The following is a 23080-nucleotide window of genomic DNA, read 5'->3' as shown; positions in this document are numbered from 1 at the left end:
CGGTCGAGCCGACCGCTTATCTGGCTGACATAAGGCTAAAGGACATTTGAGTTCGAATGTTGACATTCACTATCCAGTCGACCGCATCATCGTCAAAAACTGACGTATCATCATTTGAGCCGTTCAGGGTTATCGATTAACTCAACTTCTTGAAATTTCTTAAATTTAAGTGTCAAAGCACTTGGATTAGTTATAGTTTTCTTAATCGATATAAATAAAACAGAATATTTTTGCTTATGTATACTATACAAATCCGTAATTGGTCCGTACACCAAATTGGAATCCACACCAAATTGGGCGTAGATACGTTTGAAAACATGGAGTACCTTTTATACCTTAAAATTTTCTCTGACAACCGGACAATACAAACTTGGAATTGAAAAATTTAAATAATAAATCGCAATTATTCCAACTGCTGTATTTGTCCCGAAAATTTACTCTGTTTTGTGAAGCAAATGTATTTATTTTACTGTATTTTAAGGCTGTTTCCCATACACTCCATGAAATAACGCTTTTAAACAAACAAACAAACAAAAAAATTTTTTTTCCTAATTGTTGTAAGTTTGTACGTACCTTCAGCTAACGTTTTTCTATATTGATAATGAAATTAGCACAAAATTCCAAAGCGCAGAAAAACCATAATTTACAAAAACGAAAAGTGTTTGAGATTAATTTTTTCAACACATATTTGAAAATCTATTGAAGACTGCATTGTTTAGATTAATTAAACTACATGCGAATTAAAAATGAGGGATTTAAAATGATTTTCATCTAAATAAAAATATCTCGTTAAATTGGAAGTGTTTTTTAAAATCATCCATAAACCTTTCTTCTTTAAAGTTTTAAAACTTTTGGCTGCTTTAATCGGTTAAATATTTATTAAAAATTTTACACATATTAAAAAATTAAGTTCCAGTTTAATGGACTTATTTTATTATATTTTTTTTATTTTCTTCAGCAGAAAGGCATTAAAAAACATCTCTAATACTTTTAAACTGACTACAAAATAATTTTCTTTCAATTTTGCAAAAGTACTAAGAAGATCGGCACAATTTCAGGAAATGAGAGTACACACCCAAGCAAACAATTTTTATCAAAGAATGCATGGTCGAAAGCAAAGAGCAAAACCGCTAGAGGGCGTCAAAGTTTATGTTCTTATATGAGGCAAAAACACACAAAGAACGATGAAGTTAAGTTATAAAAGCAAATTTAATGGCGTGTGATTACATTAAGTGTTCAAAACAGTGGCCGGCAGCAACTATGCACGCAGTACAACGGCGAAGAAAAGATAGACGAACATTTTGAAACACACCAGACATATCACAAACTTTCACTGCAGCGGCCGAAAGATTGGCGACAAGTAACGTAGCGCAGTAACTCGCAACAGGAATGGAGCTTTCACGTTTGCATCAAACAACTTTCCAAATACGCCAGCACCTTTGCATTTTGTTTTCGACCATGCATTCTTTGATAAAAATTGTTTCCCTGGGTGTGTACTATCACTTCCTAAAATTTTGCTTATCTTTTTAGAATAATCCTGTATATTTAAAAGATGAGAAAGGAAACGTGCTGAAAAGTATTTTTAAGTACCGAGGTAAAAACATTTCTACCAGAAAAGAATAATTATTTACGTAAATTCAGCAGGAACCGACACCATTACTAGTTGCCCAATTTTCAATATCTGAGTTGGGACTATAAATGGTTGCCACTGGTAGGGGAACGTCATCTAAAAAAAAATATTCGAATGTATATTTTATATATTCAAGTACACGATTCAGAAAATAATATATTTATGAAATAAAAATTATGAGGATAAAAGGAGGGTATTCTTACCTCACCTGTTGGTAACAAAATTGGCTTTGGTTTTTGGCACTCTTTGAGTTCTTTACTAGGGGATGCAATTAAATCTCGTACTAAATTCCATATCATACTTCCTGATTTTGTTCCTAGAGTCAGATTTTTTTATCATAAACCTAATGGCAAACAATGTGAACAAACTATTTTTGAATGAAATATACAGAATGTTCAAAATCGTTAACATCGCCTATTATTCAGTCATGAAAAATCTCCCAATCATTCGCAATCATGGTTTAAAATTATTGTGGGGAGAGTAGTTACAGACCATGTCAACCTTCATCTATGAAAAGGTACCCCGACATAGAGTCGAGTTAACATGTCTTACATACTAGTGAATTGTAGTTGTAATTTTGTAGTGGTAGATACGCTACAGTACTCCCCCACTAGAATTATAGCTATGATAGAATTCGATGAATGGATGCCACTAGTTGATTCATTGCTGTTTTGTGCGAAGCCGGGAGAGCTGTATTAAGATCACCGTATTTTTTTGAGTGCTGAATGTGAGAGGCGTATTAACTTCACTGTTGTAGTCGCTCCTGTGTTGCCGTTAGCAGTCGAGTGTATGCAAGTCAACGTTGTGTGTGATCGAGATGAGACTGAGTAGCAACTGCGTGAGGAAGTGGATAATGATGCAGTCACAAGTCAACTGTTCAATGTAGACCATCCAACGAAGTAGGCGTTACTGCCGATGTAGGCGTATCCAAATCAAAGTGGACGTTTTTGCCAAGGTAGGCGTGTTCACATCACGTCCGAAGGTCACCAATGTGGGGAGAGTAGTTACAGACCATGTCAACCTTCATCTATGAAAAGTTACTCCGACATAGAGTCGAGTTAACATGTCTTATATACTAGTGAATTGTAGTTGTAATTTTGTAGTGGTAGATACGCTACATTATATTTTTCGAATCCATATAAATATGAAGAAAAAGATATGCGTACACAGGGATTAAAGTTATATTTTTCGAATCCATATAAAATATGAAGAAAAAGATATGCGTACACAGGGATTAAAATTATATTTTTCGAATTCATATAAAATATGAAGAAAAAGATATGGGTACACAGGGATTAAAATTATATTTTTCGAATCCATATAAATATGAAGAAAAAGATATGCGTACACAGGGATTAAAATTATATTTTTCGAATTCATATAAAATATGAATAAAAAGATATGCGTACACAGGGATTAAAATTATATTTTTCGAATCCATATAAAATATGAAGAAAAAGATATGAGTACACAGGGATTAAAATTATATTTTTCGAATCCGTATAAATATGAAGAAAAAGATATGCGTACACAGGGATTAAAATTATATTTTTCGAATTCATATAAAATATGAATAAAAAGATATGCGTACACAGGGATTAAAATTATATTTTTCGAATCCATATAAAATATGAAGAAAAAGATATGCGTACACAGGGATTAAAATTATATTTTTCGAATCCATATAAAATATGAAGAAAAAGATATACGTATACAGAGATTAAAATTAAGGATGTACCGGGTAATGAGCTTTTACCCGATAACCGGTCAGGGTTTTTTTTTACTTCCCAGATATTACCCGGACCTGGCAAAAGAATTTCACAACCCATAATCAAACCTGGCCAACACTTTTTTACCTTCGGCACAATCATTCTTAGGTTTTTAATAACATTTAAATAAATTATTTTGAAAATAATTGAACTTTTTTGAAATTCATGTATTTCATCAGTTTCTTAACAATCAAGCTGAATTAACTACCTAATGCACGGCATATTTTTACACTTGTGCAGAATTTTAATTCGGAGAAATCATGGTATTGTGGGCACCTTTGGGATAACGAAATACGTTCGCTAAAGAGTAGAAAATATACATTCAGAAATCTAATGCCAGAAACTATTTTAACTGAATTAATATGATAGTCAAATAAATACAAAATTAAAAATATGGAATTACATTGATATTTAAATTAAATAAAATCATAATGAATGAAATTCAAAGATGACTGTAGAAAAATACAATGCAGAGTCGGAAAAAAAGAGAATTATTTTTATAACTTTTGAATGGTGGACCGGATTTTTATTCTGTAAAGTATAATGGTAATATCTCAAAGAAATCTCTTCAATTATATCTAGCAGCTAACTGTTTATTTTGAAGAAAAAAACGTATTTTTCTGTGAAATTTTTTTTTATAGCATTCGATTTATCATGCGAAAATAGCTCCTGAAACCAAGTTTCTTAAAATTCTGATAATTAAGAGTGCGTGGAAAGAGAAATGAAAATTTGGCATAAAAAAATTTAAAATCTCCTATTTTTAGAATTGGTAGAAACAGATTTATGTAACTCATCAATTAGGAATCGAGCAATCTTTAAGTAACTATATTGAATAAACTTACATTCAGTACAGTAAAGTAAAATGTGACTCCAAATTTAAGAAATGAATAAAAAGTGGTAGCTAGATAATTAGCCTAAAGATTTTCATTTGGAACTATAATTAATTTTTAAGAAATAAGAGTCAGCTAGCATAATAAATTTTTTTTAACATACACCTTAATATATTATAATTTTTTCCATCTATCACTTTCTATATCCCGCTGGTATATATATTTATTCTGGGTACCCGAAGCGGTGGGATAAAGTATTAAATTTTCAGCGGGTACTCGGACCCGGCAAAATTTTTGAACCCAGTACATAGTAAAAATTTATATTTAACTGATAAAAATTTATTAAAATCTGCGAATCATAATCAGGATTAATTACCATTAGACGGCACTCAGAAAATAAAAACAAGTTTCTAATAATCCTCCCTTATCGAGATTCGCTGCTTTTCCCTTTCTTCTGACAATCAAACTGGTTTGGAAACTTTTAATTCGATTATTTCTGTACTTGAATTTTATTATGTTTCAAATTCTTACAATGTTTTAACCTCAAATATTATTTTTGAACCGTCAAGTGCAACATTTTCTGACAGCACTTTTTACCAAGATTAAAAAGAAAGTAAATTAAAGAAAGTGCAAATTGCATCGAATATGTTTTTATTGCCCCATTTTAAGGGAATAAAATTGTTATTAGTTTAACTTAATTTTCAGTTATTTTTAGTGCATTTTTGTTGCATAAATTTAAAGTGGTATGTATTAATAATTCATCCGAGTAGACTTTTGAATTATTATTATTTGTCAAAAACAAGTCAAAACATTTGTTAATATTAATAATAAATTAAATATAAATACCTTGTTTAAAATCAAAACCTCCTGGTCCGTCCGTCGTTCCGGCACCGAAACTGTAACCCATAGACGGTTTACACGTTGTTGCCTATAAATTAAAATTTAAATAAATTCTTAATTCATACATAAAAATTTAAACCATTCTGAATTCAAGTAAATATAGCGAGGTATTAATCTGGATTCAAATAAATATTTCCGAATACTATTCTCAATTTAAATAAGTATTTCAAATCACTTGTTTCAAGTCAAACAAATATCTCAGAATGTTATTCTCATTTCTAATAAATATTTTAGAATAAAATATTCTCAATTCAGAGAAATATTTCAGAATACCATTCACAAATCAAATAAATATTTCACAATATAATTTGAAATTCAAATATATATTTCAGCATACTATTCGAAATTAAAACAGATATTTCAGAATGCTATTCAAATAAATATTTTATAATACTAATTCTAATACAAAGTAAATTAACATAATGCTTTTCTCAATTCAAATAAATATTTCAGAATACTATTCTCAAAACAAACCATTTCAGAATGCTGATAATTTAGAATAATTTAGTATTTCTTTATTATTTGTACAGTGCGCCAATTAAAAAACGGACCACCCTGAATTATTTTTGATCTAATGATCGGATCTTCACGTTCTAGAACTCAATCTAAATGATTCAAAGGGGTGATCCGAAATAGGCGAATTAATTAGTGTAGACGATACAGACACAAAAAAGTACTTTCTCTGAATAAACATACTTTTTTTTCCGACAGATTCAGTTTTCGCATCCGCAATATATAGGAGGTAGTCCAATCAGGGAAATAGGGTCCACATAGTTTGGTCAGGAGAGCGATTCAATGTCTGGACCTCTTAATGTTAATTTTAATTTTTACGTATTTCGCCATATCTCGAGAACTTTCTAAACGAATTAAAAAACCTTTGCAAGCAATTATAAAATTTATTTATTCAGAGATAATTCCATGCAAAATATAAATTTTAGTAAGTACTTATTATTTTTTATTATTTTATTTAATAATGATCGAAAGCATTTTAAACTGAAAAGTATGCAGCTTTTAACATCATTTTAAAGCATTAAATTTTACATGGCAAAATCCAAAATTTGAGAGAAATCGGCCGAATAGTTCCTGAGATATAGAATTTTAAAAATACGTTTTCTCAAAAATTCAAACAAAAAAAAAATTAACATTAACGGATCAAAATTTTGGATCGCTCTCCTGACCAAACTATGGGAATCATAGTTACCAGATTACTGCAACCTCCTCTATTTTAGTAGGCAGAAATCCAAATCCATCGAGAAAATGGTATGTTTATTCAGAGAAAGTGCATTTTTGTATCTGATTTCGTAACTTAAAATATTGTCTACACTAATTAATTAGTATATTTGAGATCAACAACCTCGAATAATTAAGAATGAGTCCTAGAACGTGAAGATCCGATCATTAGATCAGAAATTATTCAGGGTGGTCCGTTTCTTATTTTGTGACTTGTACATCAGTTATAGTAAATATGAGTGTTTCTTTATTAATATGTTGATTCAGTTCAGAGTAAAGTAAGATAAGAACGTGAATAATACACAAGATCGTAAATCGAGTAGTCGATAGTTACCAGAATTTACTCTCAAATTTATGACGCTTTGATGAAAAATTAGTTACACGATTTCAAGCATTTAAGTTCCATCGGTTTAAACTGCTTCGTTTTTATAACCATTAGAGTTAGAAAACTTTTTTTAGGTTTAGTAAATCTTTTCTTGAGAATTATCAAACTTGACGAAACGGAAGCGTTTGCATTTGGGATAAAAAGCGGTATAAGTACACTCTAAATCAGTGGTTTCCAGTGCTTTCCAGCCCGCGAAGTCTTTTTTGTGTGGCCCGCGAACTAAAATATATTAGTTGTCATTCTTTTGCTGACAATTTTCGTAAAAAATCTATATGAGTTTAAAATAATTTTCTCGTTAATAAAAACCTAATTTCCTCGTTTCTGTGAAATTTATCATACACACTGTGCAAAAAAATTATTTCTCAGGTTTTGCATCCAAGAAAATATTTATTCAAAAACAAAAATAATTGTGTATGTTGCTCTTTTTTATTTCATTTTTTTTTTGTATTTTGTGATTATAATTTAGCATGTGTGTATCAGAAGCTTTCTCGAAGAAATTCTCCGAATTAACTTTTTAAAATCACTCATTTTGGACGAAAATATTTACACACACATTTGAAAATTTAAATTTTAAAATGTAAATATCTAGTCTCTGGTGGTTGCAGCAGACAAACCTCAATTTCGTCATTGAACATTTTGTGTGCTACCTATGCAAGTTTCAATACCAACCTTTTTAAAGTTTTATATCTTAACAATTAGATATCTGTTGCACATTAATTGTTTAATACATGGGTGCACATTAAAGTTATTGTAACCCGTATTTTTTAATATGCAATTAAATATTTTTAAAAATCTACTTCTTATTTTAATTTGTAATTCAATACTTTTGTTTTATACAACTTGGTAAAAATCTGACAGTAATATTTAATGTTCCTTCAAACATAAAAGAGTCCCATATAAGATTTTGATGAAGTTGCGGCCCGCCATTTGATTTGTGTTTTTAATTGTGGCCCCCGGCCTCACGTAAGTTGGAAACCCCTTCTCTAAATGAAGAAATTACATTAAAAATAACTAATGAGGAAAGACAGAAAAGTTAAATTCTTTCTAAAAATAGTTCATAAAATAATTAATTTCTTATTTCTGTTAAAATTTACATTAATAATCATAATTTTAACACATCCCAGCTAAGAAAAGTTTGACTCTAAGGAAAAAAAGAATAAAAAATAATTTATTTATTTATTTTTTATAGTTTCAAAGGAAACTACGTCAAGCTTACCACTGTAGAAAAAAGATATGAACGTTAATTTTTATGAGGAAAAGAACTATAAATCACTGAAAATCAATTTTTTTTTAAATAAGGACCCGTCATCTTATGCTATCTGATAAAAAAAGTTTCTTTTTCTAAGGAAAAGAAACAATAAATCATAAAATATTTTTCCTTATTTCTGCTAAAATTAAAGAGAAAAACAATGATTTTCAGGCATTTGGATAAACAAATAACATCTTTATTCACTTTTGCAAACTTTGAGAGAAATAAGTCCCAGCATGTCGTTTTAAGTTAACTACTCGGTTTTATTCAGTTTCTTTCTTTTCCATTTTCACATAAATCTATATTCACGTGATCGCATTTTAGTTTATTTTATGTCAGTCGTTGAACAGCTGACCAAATTCTGAGTGTACGACTATCAATGTTTAACTCTGTAGTTTTGTAATTATAAACCCAACCCAGAAGACAAGAGAACTCTTGGATCAAGGATTTGAACAAACTAACGTTTGTGAGAGAACTTACCGCATTTGCGTAACATGGAAGAGGAAACCTCCCCCGGTTAGCCCAACGGTAACGGATTCTAACCCATAAACCCTCTACCACTAAGAATATCTTAAGTCAGCATTGTGGTCGATGCTAGCAGGGAGCAGAATTCGTGCCAACCAGTCACTGCTGGAATTCGAACCGGGGACCCCTCATTGGGAGGCAAATGTACTATCAATTGAGCAACCGCGGCTCCCGTGATTGTATTTCAAAAGTTTATTTAGTGTATACTGAAATAAAACTTTAATTTTCACAAATAATTTTGTAAATGTAATATGTTTATAAATTACACATTGCGTATATTTCATTTTGTATTCTTATGATACATATATATATATATATATATATATATATATATATATATATATATATATATATATATATATATATATATATATATATATATATATATATATATATATATATATATATATATATATATATATATATATATATATAATGAAAAAATATACATATATATGTATCATATGCCTGCAAAATGAAATATATGTAAAAGGGAAACTAACTTACATTTAATTCTAACGATGTTTTTGTTAGATATTCTTAAAGGTCCCGAACTCAATAGCATTTTTACTTCAAATTTGTTTTGCGTAAATGCAGAGTAATGCGCATATAGACACGTATTCGAGGAAAAAATAAACGGTTTATTCCATTTACCTTGAATTTCGAAAAAATCCATTTTTACATTTCGTTTAACCTTGACCCGCACAATGGAGAATCTTCTCTGTAAAGGATCATTCAATATTCTAGAACGAAGTGCTAAATGGGTCGAATTTCCGTCGATAAAGAATGTTTTTTTCACTGCTAAGGTTTCTTCTGCCAAGGTTGGGAGAAAAAGTAAAAGTGACAAAGGGGAGAAAGTGACTACCTGTTGCTTCACGAATTGGAGCTTTTTATAGGTTTATTGCTTTCTGGATTGTATGTGAGGAGCATCAAATGTTTGTTATGAAATATGACCTTCCTGAATTGTTGAGCTGTAAAAGTGATAGTAATTCCTTGTTTTAATGAGTATATAATTATCAATTATTTTTATTATAGTACAGTAAGTAGCGCAAAAAACTAATTAAAACTTTTGATCTAGCAATCGGATTTTCCCGAACTTATGTGCTGTCTAATTGATTTGAGGATTTGACCTTAATTGAACTAATTATTTTCTGCAGATGATATTTTAAGTTAGCGAAACAGACACGAAAACATATTCTCTCTTTTAAAAGCTATTTCTCTCAGAAAAAATATATATTATTGAACTTTATTTTTGAAGTATTTTGATTTTTGACTCTCAAACTGTTGAAGATAGAATTCATTACAGTATAGTGCATTAAATAAGGCTAGATATAAAGGAAAATTTACTTTATTTTAATATCGTGCAAAATTATTTTGAACAGTTCTAGAATTAATTTATATCAAGCATTTAATATAAATATTTTTATTTCAATGCTAGGAGTAGTACAAAGCTTCAAGCGACACATTTAAAGCCGCGGTAGCACATGGGATAGAGGGTTCGTCTCAAAATGAGATGACCCAGGTTCGAATCCTAGCGGTGGCTGCTTGATATGATGTCTGCTTCCGGTTCGCTTCAACCACAATGCCGACGTAAAATATCATCAGTGGTAGACATCATGGGTTGCGATCACTTAGCCATCGGGATACTTTTCGTGATGTTTTCCCTTATGTAACGCAAACCCATGTTAGTAATTTTAAGAAGTCATCCACGAAGGCTAATCTGTCCCAATACTTGATCCAGGAGTTTCATTGTCTTCTGGGTTGGGATCAAAACTACAAGATTACAGAGTTGAACATTGACTTAATTTTAGAAACTTTGTCGTAAACTTTGAATAAGGTCGGCTGCTCATCTCGGGTTACATAAAAAAGGGAGTTTCCTTGTCTTCTGGGTTGGGATCAAAGCTAACAGAGTTGAACATAGACTTAAACTTAGAAACTTAGTCGTAAACTTAGAATTAGGTCGGCAGCTCATCTCGGGGTATATAAAAAAGGGAGTTTCCTTGTCTTCTGGGTTGGGATCAAAACTACAAGGTTACTGAGTTGAACATTGATTTAAACTTAGAAAATTAGTCGTAAACTTAGAATTAGGTCGGCTGCTCATCTCGGGTTATATAAAAAGGGGAGTTTCCTTGTCTTCTGTATTGGGATCAAAACTACAAGATTACAGAGTTGAACATAGACTTAAACTTAGAAACTTAGTCGTTAACTTAAAATAAGGTTGGCTGCTCATCTCGGGTTATATAAAAAAAGGGAGTGTCCTTGTCTTCTGTATCGGGATCAAAACTACAAGGTTACAGAGTTGAATATTGACTCAAACTTAAAAACTTAGTAGTAAACTTAGATTAAGGTCGGCTGCTCATCACGGGTTATATAAAAAATGACACACTTTGTAGTTTACATATGATACAGACAAAAAGTATTTTGATTTCATCATAATAGAGAACGGCGTTCAAAATCATCCAAGAACTAATATTTGATAATGCAATTTTGCATCACGATAGTTTGTATAGCGTGTTAATATATTAATTACTTACTGACTATTTTTGAAATTACATATAATCGTAAACTTTATTTCGTTATGCTGGCCAGTTGGTTCACCATCACGAATTCTTCGCTTTGTAACTCCACGCTGACCCTTCTGCAAATCTGTATTCGTTACAATAAGTATTCATGACGGTAAGTTCTTCATTAATTTCATTAAAAAGGTTAAAAACGGAACTGAAACAACTAAAAACTAAATATTTTTCATTGACTTCATTAAAGGGGAAAAAAACGTGCTTCAACGTACGTGATTTCGTAAGTTTCAAGGATTATAATTTCTTCTTTATTTTCAATGAGCAAGTCAGGTGTCATCCAATTGAGCATTGGCATTTTCGAAAAGCAGAGAAATAGAAAAGTTTCGTATAATTTTTTACTTACGTTTGTTGTTTCATTTAATCTGACTGTTGTTTGAGACATATCGATGAATTGATGAGTGTATCCAACAGGTCCAGAAATCGGAGTAACCGCCGATTCAAACAATTCCTGTAATCATTTAAATGTTGCTTTAATATAAATAAATAAAAACAGTGTAAATATTTCGAGTACTCTGTAGTAATTCTTGTCAAAAATGGAGTAAAAAGTTTTACACAACAGGGGTCGTAAATTTATATCGATTTTTAAAAATTGAGGTATTATTTACACGAATTGATTTGATATAAGAAAATAAAAAGTTCATGATCTTGATATTTTAAAGTGAAAAGAAATGACTCTGTTAGGGTAACACAAGATTTAATTTATGTATTTACTTGCTTGTATTAAAATTAATAGATTAACTGAATTGCTATAAATTGATATCGAAATATTTAAAAGTTATCAAATCATTAATCACTGTTTTCAAAACGATAAAGTTACACATATATGAAGTCATTAAATTAAACATAATATGAAATTATAAAATTATCCATATAACTGACAGCTTTCAAGCCTTTCTTGTATCAATTTAGTTACAGATCAATAAATCACACGCGAAATTTAAATAAATATAAATTAATAGCTGAATACCTATTCTTCGTACGGTATGAAAAAAATCAGTAAATCAGGACTGAACAATACTACAAAATCATGCACAAATTTGTAGGATAAATACTGACAGAAAAAAGCTAAATTAATTCCAATGTTTTATTTATTTATTATTTGTTGCTCGTCCTGATGGCCTTACGTTATTAGATTATGCAAAATAGTATTTAGTAGTATATCCCATCAAAATAAAGATTAACTGTATTCAGTATCATCTGGCATAATACTGTTGCTTGTGACATTTGAAATTTACCACAATCAAAAAACTTCCATCTGTATTCATATCTTCGAAGGACCATAAAAAAACCTATTTCCTCAGTATGTATCATATATTGTACAGTACTGGTGCAGCTATGATAGACACCAAATTTACTCATAAAATACTTAGTACCTATATAAGAGCATATTTGGTACCCATTAAAATCACACCAATTACCATAACAGTATAGGGCAAACTGCTAAATTAATGCATTATTGGGTGGCAATAATAGTATGGCGACTTTTTACTGTTTCTCATAACAAATAAGTACATTTTCTCAATTAATTTCATTTTTTAGTACATAGCTGATTTTTTTATATTTTAACTAGTACCTATTATCAAAATTAATTAAGTATTATTGATATTAATAGTGGTTTGTGCATTTTTTAAAGCTCTCTTTAACGAATTAGCATCATATATCTGGACTTTGCTTCTTAGTACATAGCTTTTTATTTGACTTCAATTTGTAAATATTTCCAAAATTAATATTCATTGGCTTAAATAATTATGGCGTTTGTTATGTTTATCCTCAACGTAGTAGCATTTCTATATTAATTTTGCTTTTCAGTACAAAACTGTTTTTTAATTTAAATTACAACTGATTTCAAATTATTTAATTTCATAGTAACACGTATTAAAAGCATAACTAATACATTAAACAAAATAAACACGAAATTTCAGATAATCTCAGATCAGATTGGAATAATAATTTGGAGACGTAGTCCACCTATGCTACCACGATCAAGTTGATCAACCATATAATCTGACGTAACAAAATAAAAAATAATTACGCATTCTGGAATGTACAACAAACAACTTGTTTAATTAGAGCTACAAGCCAGTAAGCATCACGGATGTTATCTTTAAAATATTTGACGAAACTGAATCATTGATAGTTTATTTTAAAACAATGGGTTACGGTTAACCAATGAGAAAATTCTGCGTCTTAAATGTCTCTGAATTAATGCTATTTTCAAAAAATATTAAAAATCGGACTTAGCAATTTGTTTGCATTGCATTCATTTAACTTTACAAATCTTCTGTTAAATTTTTGCACGAAAGTGAGGAGAAAAATCATGAAACACTAAAAAAGTGTGCACTACTTGCTTTTGAACAAAATAGAATCTAAAAAGAATCCCCACTTTTTGTACGTAAAATGTCGCACAGCAATGTGAAAAATTTTAATTATAAAATTTTTATTAATACGCATAAATTTCCAGAAATTGTGAACTAAAAGTTTATTTTCACTAGACCATTAAACAACATCACCTTTTAAAATGTTTTGTGGAAAACATCACTTACCAAAGCTTTTTCGTATTGCTTTTGTCCTATGATTTCTGTGCTTTCAAACATGTCTTTACCAGGACCGAACGCTATACATTTCTCATTCTGAAAAAGGTAATTCATTACTCGAAATTTAGAAACTCTTTAAAAAGAAAATTTTAAAAATATTTATTGATAATTCACCTGTAATGATAGGAAAATTATATTTAAAACAGGTTATAGTATTTTATTCAGTTTTTGTCAGTAAGGTATGATTTGTGAGCTTTCAAACATATTAACCAGGATCAAGCGACTTTAAACGAAACTAATTTATAAGAACAAAAAGGGCATCACATTTAAAGCAGGTTTTATGTATTTTTACAGGCCAGCTTTATCAAATTTATTAAATAATATTCTTATTTTATTTAATAATGCAAATTTATTCCATCAAACTATTTGCAAGAAAAATTATTATTCTGCCTTAATACTCCATCATCCTTTTTTTCAATCATAAATAATCTTCGACTGTCTAAGATAGGATTTGCGCTCTTAATCTCTTCCTAGGGGTAATTTGGTCTAGACGTAAAATTTTTGGAGTCTAGTTATATTTTATTACCGGACATTTGCCTAAGGTAGAATACTTCCCATTATATTTAGTATTTTTAATATTAATTTACTGAACTTAAGGCTACAGAGGACACCCAAATCAAGAAGTATTCACTAAAATTAAATTATTTTGTATATAACAAAAATAGGCAAACACTTATATACTAATTCTATGTAATAAATCTTTGTTTTAGTAGCAAATGTTTTGGAAGGCTAAATTGTTGACCCAATTTGAAATATAATACTTGAAACTTTTAGAAATGTTCTTTTTTTATTCATGAATATTTGCATCAGCAAAAATGAGCGTAGGAAGTTAAAATCTTTTTTTTTTCCTTTTTTTAATACCACTACTAATTTTAAAAGCACCTCTTATATAAATATCGCTATACTATAGCGATGAATCGAATGATTTACTAACATACAACATTTCTGGTGTTTTGATCTAAGTTAAATCAGTTCTTCTAAGTTAGTTAGTACTGGAGTTTTGATCTATGTTAAATAAGTTAAACGTTTTTTGTTTTTTTACATAAGCAAAACTATATTGTATAACATTATGCATTCCACCTTATAGCATCATTTCAAGATAAAGAGACCAAGGCCTATCTGGCCCAAGTCCCACCGACAAATAGAAAAATATGATTTCGAAATTGCTGATATTAAAGCTAGAAATAAGTTATTGAGTTCCTCTCCTCATTTGGTTGATCCGTATTTGGAATGATTAAAAGTGACAATGGTTAATAACGATATAAGCATGTGTATTCACTTAAAAAAAAAAACGCGTCTTGAACAAAGTAGTATTCCTTCTTAATCAAAAAATTGTGTGCACGAGCTGATACAAGGAATATATTCAACGAGTCTATAGTGTTTCTAAGTTTTTTTTCGAATGGCAGGCACTGAACTTTATTCGTTTCGCCTTAGAAGATACCAGAGGTGTTACTCGTTTCGCGTTACCCAGTGGGCACCTGTGAACCAAAGTAACATTAGCCACGCCACACTGCCACAAACCCGTTCATAGGGTGGGCCACATTCACAGAGAAACATCCATGTGCAGAGCGGGATTGGAACCCGCAGGCATTGGCTTCGCTGTCAGGCGCACTAACCGCTCGACCACCTGGGCGGCATAGTGTTTCTAAGTAAATGCTAACCATTTAGTTTTGTTTAGATATCTTATCTAATTCGTTTAAGTCAGCTAGTAATTGAAATTAAAGCTTTTATATTCGACTTGTTTTCAAGAAAACTAGTTAAGTTAATTTGAAAATAATTTGCACACGGTCAATTTTAATTCTGCTAATTTGAAAAAAAGCTTTGCTCAAAACTAGTTGGCTCTAAACCAATGTCTAGCATTTTAAGAATACTATTTATATATATTTTTTTTACTGAAAATGCATATAATTAATTTTATTTATCTGAATCCTCAAATTTAAAATTAGTATAAAGACATTTTTTAAGCAGTGTATTTATTTATTTTTAATCTAATATTATTTTTCATGGTTTTTAAATCATTAATTATAGTATTTTACAAGTTATTGAGTATTTTAAGACATATGTAAAAGTGTTTTACTTCGCCATTGCATGTGCTGGTGTCCTGATCACATGGCAATCCTGTATCTATACATTTAGGACCATTCGTATTTGGCGAAACATCACCCTCGTTTGCTTGAGCAAATGCCGCTACAAATGGACCCTAGAAATGTAATATCGAAGATGAAATATTTTATGAATTATCTTTAAAAAGAAATCAGTTATTTTATCTAGTTATGACAGTTAAAGGGATACTTTTTCATTCATAGCTTATTTAACAGCAAGAACACGTGACGATTGAACATTCTAATTTATAAATGAAGTATTAAGAATGACAGTAAATAACGTTGCATATGTATATATATTTTTAATAATTATTAGTGTTGAGAATACGTCATTAACTAGTAATTCACATTTTTTTTAATTTTAGTGAAAATAATTGGAAATTGAAAATAAAATAACAAAATAACAGATCTAAAATATCAACAACCAAAAATGTGATAACGTACCAAACAAATGGTCATTTTTGAAAAAATTATACTTTTATTACTCCAAAAAATATTTAAAGGATCATTATTAAAAGTTGACTGGTTCAGATTTTTAAAAAAATACTTATTTAATTTTCAAAACTTCGAATAATATTATAATATATGGTTTCGAATCAAAGCAATTAAAAGTGTTATGACATACAAATTTTGAAGCAATTTAAATTTCGAATCATGCAGTCTATAAATCAATATATTCATTAAAGCCAATAGATAAAAAAAAAACTTTGATTCCTATTTCGAGTTTTATATACTGAAAAGTTAGATTACAAAAGATTCAAAAGAATTAAACGCTTTGAAAATTGCCCTCATTTACAGGTTATGCAGTTTTGATGTAAATACCAAATGTTGTGCAAGTAAGCTTTGGTTTTACTCTCAAAACTTTTTTCAAAACAGTGAAGGTCAAATGAAACAGAACTATTATTTTGATAAGAAGTTTTTTTATGATTCTTAAAATTTATGTGTCCCACTTACTTTTCCAAGAAGAGCGTTTTGATTCATTTTCTTCTCAAAAAGCAAAGATGCATAACCCTTATTGTCACTACTAATCAAATCATTTGTGTTGTTCATACTGGTACAATGAACGGCGAACCAGCTGCAAAATAAAAGATCAAAAATCGAATCAATTATCTTTCAATTAATGCACCAATTATTTCCTCTTTAATCTTGATCAAGAATCACCTGATCGACATTAAATCTCTTGTTAAAGAAATGCCATTTTATTTCTTCAATTGCCTTATTAAAAATAAAGAGTTAGTTCAATCATTTTAAAGCTCGTATTTATTATATCGTCAATAAAAACAGCAAAATAAAATTCAAAATTCTTATAAATCGTAAATTTGTCAAATTTAAATGTTAAAACTTTTAATAAATTTAATAATAAAATTTAGCATGGTTTTTCCGGTAAATAGTGTACTATATTATTATAAAAACTCGAAATTTTAACTAAATATTATTACAAAATATTTTAAAAATGAATTTTTAACGAAATTGTATTAAGAAAATTTAAGAAAATATTTTTATATAATATTTTTAAGATCATAAATTAGTTATGACAAATATTATTTAAATGCTAAAAATCATATTTTTCCTGGAATTATTAATAAAAAACATGCTTTGTTTACATTCAGATCAACGAAGTGGCTTTTACGAGGAATTTATTTATGTTTCAGTTTTATAATCGGTTAACAGTTAACTTAGCTACGTCACAAAATGAAAATTTGACTAGTTTTTCTTTTTTCATATGTCTTAATTTGAATATAATAAGTAAACCTGAATGACGGATAGACTAAATAAACTGATTTCCTGTCCCTGCAAAAAGGAAAAATTGATCGGCTGCAATCAGACCTTCACATTATCATTGCAAGACATTTACGTTATTCTTTTAAAGTATCATCGCCATCATTTGGTACAAATAAATTGAACAATTTCGTAACATTAATTGTAAGATACTAGTTCAACTATAAATTAAAAATACTTTATCCTAATTTGGTTGACATATTTCTGCAACAGCATGCCTACTATTCGTTTAAACGGAATATATGGTTTCTAAACTTAGATGGTAAAAAAGAACGATAACTCCAGGAGAGGCTGTTGTTGTGGGCAAACTTTTGCAACATCATAGCTATCGATTAGCTGAAAGAAAATGTGTGGCTCTTATGTCACATGGAAAGAAAGAAACTTAAAATTTCAGAAGATACTGGATGCAATTAAAATATTATTTTTGGAAAATCGAAGAAAACCTGCAGTTCAGCTAGTTTAAAGCGGAAAATCCTAATTCTGTTGTGAAAAAATATCATGCGAAAAAGTTCGATGTTTAGACCTAGCAAAAAAATCTAAACTGTTCAACACTGTAAATAATTCTGAATCAAATTCCGGTAAAAAGGTGCAGGTACTTACGGTAGGTAAAGGAATGGTGAAATGGATTTCATCGTCAAATCCAAGTTTACCTGAACATGTTAATGAACAAAAAATCTGATAAACCGTAATTTTTACAGTAACAATTACCGTAAAACCAATGAGCCACTCTAATTAAATAAATATTACTGTACTATTTACGGTATAATATATTACGGTAAAAATGACCGATGATGCACCCAAAGTGTCGTAATTTTATACCATAATTTACTTTACCACTTTATACCGTAATTTGATTTGGAATTGTTTTGGTCAACTAATTTGTATTAGAGATAACAATTTTTGTCAAACTAATTCAGATAGCAAAACTGGGAAAAATGGAATATAATGATAGATAAAAGTTCTTACTTGATCATGCCTATGGGTTTTCGATTAACGTCTGTGAATTTTAAAAGAGTCATCTTTGTATCAATGTTTGAGTCATACCTAGAAAACAAGTTTTGTAAAAAAATCATAATTCATTTTAAAAAATAGAATACAATTAAAATAAAAAAAAATTTTAACTACTAAAAGTATTATTAACAAGAGAGAATTATGATAGAAGGAGAAATTTCTACTTGGTCAAGTTTATGGTGGCTTATCAACTATGTGGGAATTTTAATATTATCGGTGAAAATTAAAGAACCTTATCAAACTTTACTCAATCATCTAACAGCGGAAAGGTTGGTAAAAGATTTCTGAAAAGGGAATTCTTTGACAAAATTTCCCTACAAACTCACGTTAAACGTTATTTCCAAAATGTGAAAATTTTACAGACTTGAAAACGGGTTTGGTTAGATTGTAAATTAAAAACCATTTTTTATTCGACGTAAAAAAATATATTGTAAGTAAATAAAGTAACAAAGCATATTTATATCTAACGTTGATAAATGGCTTATAAAATAAATAACTTTAACACTACGCTTGACTACTTTTTTAAGCAATTTAATGATTTAGACAATACATAAATGTTACATTTTACCTAAGTCTTAAATTTTTTATTCCTAGTATCGTTGAACCCTAAACAATAAAAACTTAACGATAAATTTCAATATTATAAAATAATTAAAAGATATAGAAGTTAATAAATAGCTTTAATTAAACACAGAGTTAGCAAATTTTTTTACGAAACTTATGTCAATAATAACTATTTTTAGTCAAAGTGGATATTTTATTTCCTCGTTTAAACCTTAACTTCAAACACTTAACTCAATTCTGACTTTATCAATATGTTCAGAAATCAATAAATCGATCGGAATATATTTCAAAATTGCTCCACAGAATATATAAATTTTTTAATCAAATAGCGATTACATATGCACTGAGAAGCTCTCCCCCCCCCCCCCCCCATCTGCCCAATACCACATGGTGCTCTCACCAGCGCGTGGAAGTGCCTGATTGACCAATTTTTGACTGTATTCTGGAAGCAATTCACACCGAGAATTCTGCAGGCATTCCATAAATCCATAAGAATTCGTGGTGGAGCTAGAGATATCTTCTGAACAGCATATTGCACATGCTCAATAATGTTCATGCCTGGAGATTTGTTAAAAATACGAATGGAAGTGTCAAGAATCAGAAGAGTATTCTTAGAACTCTTTGGTATGTGGGATGTCGCATTATCCTGATGGAATTTCACAATGAGAATGATTGGGGTCAGACAGAATGCTTAAATATCTGTAACTCGTCGGTCTCGTCTAGACACATCAGGGGTCCCATATCATGCCAACTGCAAGCGCCCTATATCATGACAACAAAGTTTCTAGCAGCTTTAAGAGTTCCTTAGTGAAAAGCAGGGTACATGGATTCAAAAGGGTCTCTAAACATTCATATTCATCCCTCTGTCTCATACAGTTGGGAACGAGGTTCGTCAGACCAGGATGCGAGTTTCCAGTCGCCAGCAGTCCACATGTGGCATAAGGTCTTGCGATATCAAGCCAAAAAAGATAAAAGAGTGGCTCATTGGCTTCGAAAAACCATATAACGCTGACACTTGTTGATGTCCCAGTATTGAAATGTTTGGCTATTTGAGGAAGAGTCACGTGTCTTTCAAGTTAAATCTCGTCACTCGTCATGGGTCCTGTTCTTTCAGGGACTTTTTCTGGCTGCAGTTTTGTCGGATATTCAATGTTTCACCGGGACATCGATGTTCAAGGTGCAGTCATGGTACATTTATGATGGAACTGGTCGTTCGCGAAAATCCCAATTTCATTGCTACCTCGGATGTCTCATCTCTCCTCCGTCGACTGAAATACCCTGTTCAAATGTACTTAAATCTTGATTACCTGCTATTGCAGCAGAACGAACTAATCAAACAACTTTGCCAGATACTTGTTGAATAAGAATGGAATTGTCGACGGCATCGTAATATTTTTATTGGTATTATATCACTGTTTTTCTGACTCTTTCATTGTGTATAATATGCATAAATTGAGAAAAGGAATTGTTCTAGAGGATGTCAACCGAAACGTTATTCTGTATCTTTGACATTGATGATAAAGATTGTACAGAATACGATGAGAGAAACCTCGGAATGTAACTGGACCAGTTTTATTAGTGTTTGTCGCCCAACATCGTTTAACTTGAAACGGGACACCTTAACTATTATTATATTTTAGTTGCATGTTAAATCAAAAAAAGAAAAAAAAAAGAAAATTCATGTTAGAATCTGGCAAATAAAATAACTTAGTAGTAAGAAAGGTGAATATATGTCTTACATGGCTCTTTCTTCTTCTGGGTTGTTTAAATAGGAAGTTGGACTTCTGTTAATACTGGCATTGTAAAGATGTCCTTCATTGTGAAAAATGTATCCTGGTTGCATGTTTTTGTGCGCATTTTCAACACTCTATAACAACAACAACAACCCATCAACACAAGAGAAAGAAAATACTTAAAACATTCAAATAAGTAAGAGTTAACTTTTTTATTTGGAGTGCGTATCAATAAAGTTAAGACAACATGAAAGAGCTTAGATAAAATTTTACAATCATTTAAACACTTCAATGAAACACTTCAAAGGTGCTCGGAAACTATCATACGTCTGTTGTAATGCGTTATAATTATGCATGTCTACGCAGTTATAACTTTATTGTAATTAGAACATTTATTTTATTTTATAGCTGTCATTGAACAGGCGGCCCGATTTCGGATTTGCGATTGCTAATGTTCTATTCCGCAGCCTTGTATTTTTGAGCCCTATCCAGAAAACAAGGGAACTTCTGGATAAAGTATTGAGTGAAATTTGCCTTTCGTGGTGGACTTTTTGATGGTACTAACCCATATTTGCGTTACATGGAGGGAAAACCACGAAAACCACTTATGTTTAACCTGACATCAAGGGGACTCTAATCCATGAACCTTCTATCACAGAGGATACTCTACGTCAGCATTGTGGTCAGTGCGAGCCAGGTGCGGAATTTTTATCGACCAGCCATCGCTAGGATTCTAACCCGGTTTACCTTATTGGAAGGCGACTGCTCGATCCCCAGAGCCACCACGACTGACTCAGAACATTTATTCATAATAAATCGAAGTTTCTTCGTAATAGCTTTTAAAGGTACTTTATGAAATTTTAAAAAAGGACTCCGTGGTGTAGGGTCTAGCCAAATGAAAGTTGACATCCCGTGTAACTTTTTATAAAAAAATTGATTTGAAATAGGCACTTCAAACATACTATTCACTTTCACACTGGTACTAACTATGAATTAAATATTCCCCAGAGAAAGCATTTTCTCCCTCACTCTCTACAGAATCGAACCCCAATCTGTTTGTTTTCCACTCCGAATCTCTAACTTAATAACAGTGTGTAAATCATTCGTTATTTTCCGTTACTATGACGATCATTCATTTCCATGACTAATTCAAAATCGGCAGGTATAGGAAATTGTTGTTTGACACTGAGTCAAATTTGGAAAAACTGTTTTCCCACTGACAGCATTACATAAAGAAAGGTTATGTATATAAATTTAGATTAGAAAAAATTATAAAAAGAAAACAAATACGAACCTCTTCTCTCAAAAATATGCCTTCGAATTCTATTGGAATTAAGGGCTAATTTAATTTGATTTGCTTCGTTACCATCTCTCAAAAAGTAAGATTTAAAGCCTATGCTCTTCTGTAGCCATAACGATTGTGAAGACTATATTTAGCATTCAGTAAAATCAAAGTAATTTCAAAGTAAGCTTAACTGTACCCAATGAGCTTAACCGTAAGACATACAATTACCATATTATTATATCTCTATTCTTATGTGAAGCTCTCTGTTACAGTCTTAAGGTTTTGTTTACTTCGAAAAGATGTTTAATGATTCATTTCCAAATAAATTGCACTGGAAAACAATTTTTTCTCTCTGTTGCATGAGATTTTTCTAGAAGATTTTCCATACTTTCGTACCACTGATTTCAAAACAGCAACCGGTTTCTCACTCCAAACAAGTTTTTTAATGATATTTTAAATCTAGATTTCGCAGAGATATACAAGTTAAATAAAGTTATATAAGACATAGAGTCACGTGAGTATTGCTACAAACTTCTAGAGGAACTGGGCACATTATCAAGATTAAAATTGTATATGAACTCATGCCAGGAGATGTCATCATACGTAGCTAGGGGTGCTTTACTATTATGAACTGTTCCTCCGTGTGCTTCTGAACAGTTCATTATGGGTAAACGTCCCGACCTGTTTACGACGGCATTTTCGAGCATGGGTTCCTCTTCAATTTTAATGCTAATGATGGGTCCTAACTCCCCTAGACGTTTGTCACAGCCTTTACCCGACCCCCTGTTAAATATAACGTTTTTATAATTATATATTTTGATAAAAATAAACTAATAATATCATTTAAAAAATGTGCAGCCTTTAAGAGCGAAAATTATTTGAAATCCCTACGCCCGAATCAAGTACTTGTATGAAAGC

At 30.5% G+C, this 23080-nt stretch overlaps 1 protein-coding gene across 1 annotated transcript in view; it reads right to left on the bottom strand.

Annotated features, from left to right (window-relative positions):
- Positions 1 to 23080, bottom strand: part of LOC107456282 (neutral ceramidase) — a 122032-nt gene that overhangs the window by 12267 nt on the left and 86685 nt on the right. Inside the window, exons 4-12 of the mRNA XM_016074112.4 lie at positions 20884 to 21011; positions 18536 to 18613; positions 16745 to 16865; positions 15766 to 15888; positions 13638 to 13724; positions 11438 to 11542; positions 5076 to 5157; positions 1834 to 1946; positions 1632 to 1726 (exon numbers count right to left, since the gene is read on the bottom strand). Coding sequence (XP_015929598.3) covers positions 1632 to 1726; positions 1834 to 1946; positions 5076 to 5157; positions 11438 to 11542; positions 13638 to 13724; positions 15766 to 15888; positions 16745 to 16865; positions 18536 to 18613; positions 20884 to 21011 — 932 coding nt within the window. The remainder of the gene's footprint in view (positions 1 to 1631; positions 1727 to 1833; positions 1947 to 5075; positions 5158 to 11437; positions 11543 to 13637; positions 13725 to 15765; positions 15889 to 16744; positions 16866 to 18535; positions 18614 to 20883; positions 21012 to 23080) is intronic.

Source organism: Parasteatoda tepidariorum, chromosome 1 (genome assembly GCF_982258835.1).
Source record: "Parasteatoda tepidariorum strain Cologne lab strain chromosome 1, Ptep-v5.0, whole genome shotgun sequence".
Taxonomy (NCBI): domain Eukaryota; kingdom Metazoa; phylum Arthropoda; class Arachnida; order Araneae; family Theridiidae; genus Parasteatoda; species Parasteatoda tepidariorum.
Note: the sequence above shows the minus strand (reverse complement) of the source record. Positions and strands in the feature narration are given on the sequence as shown.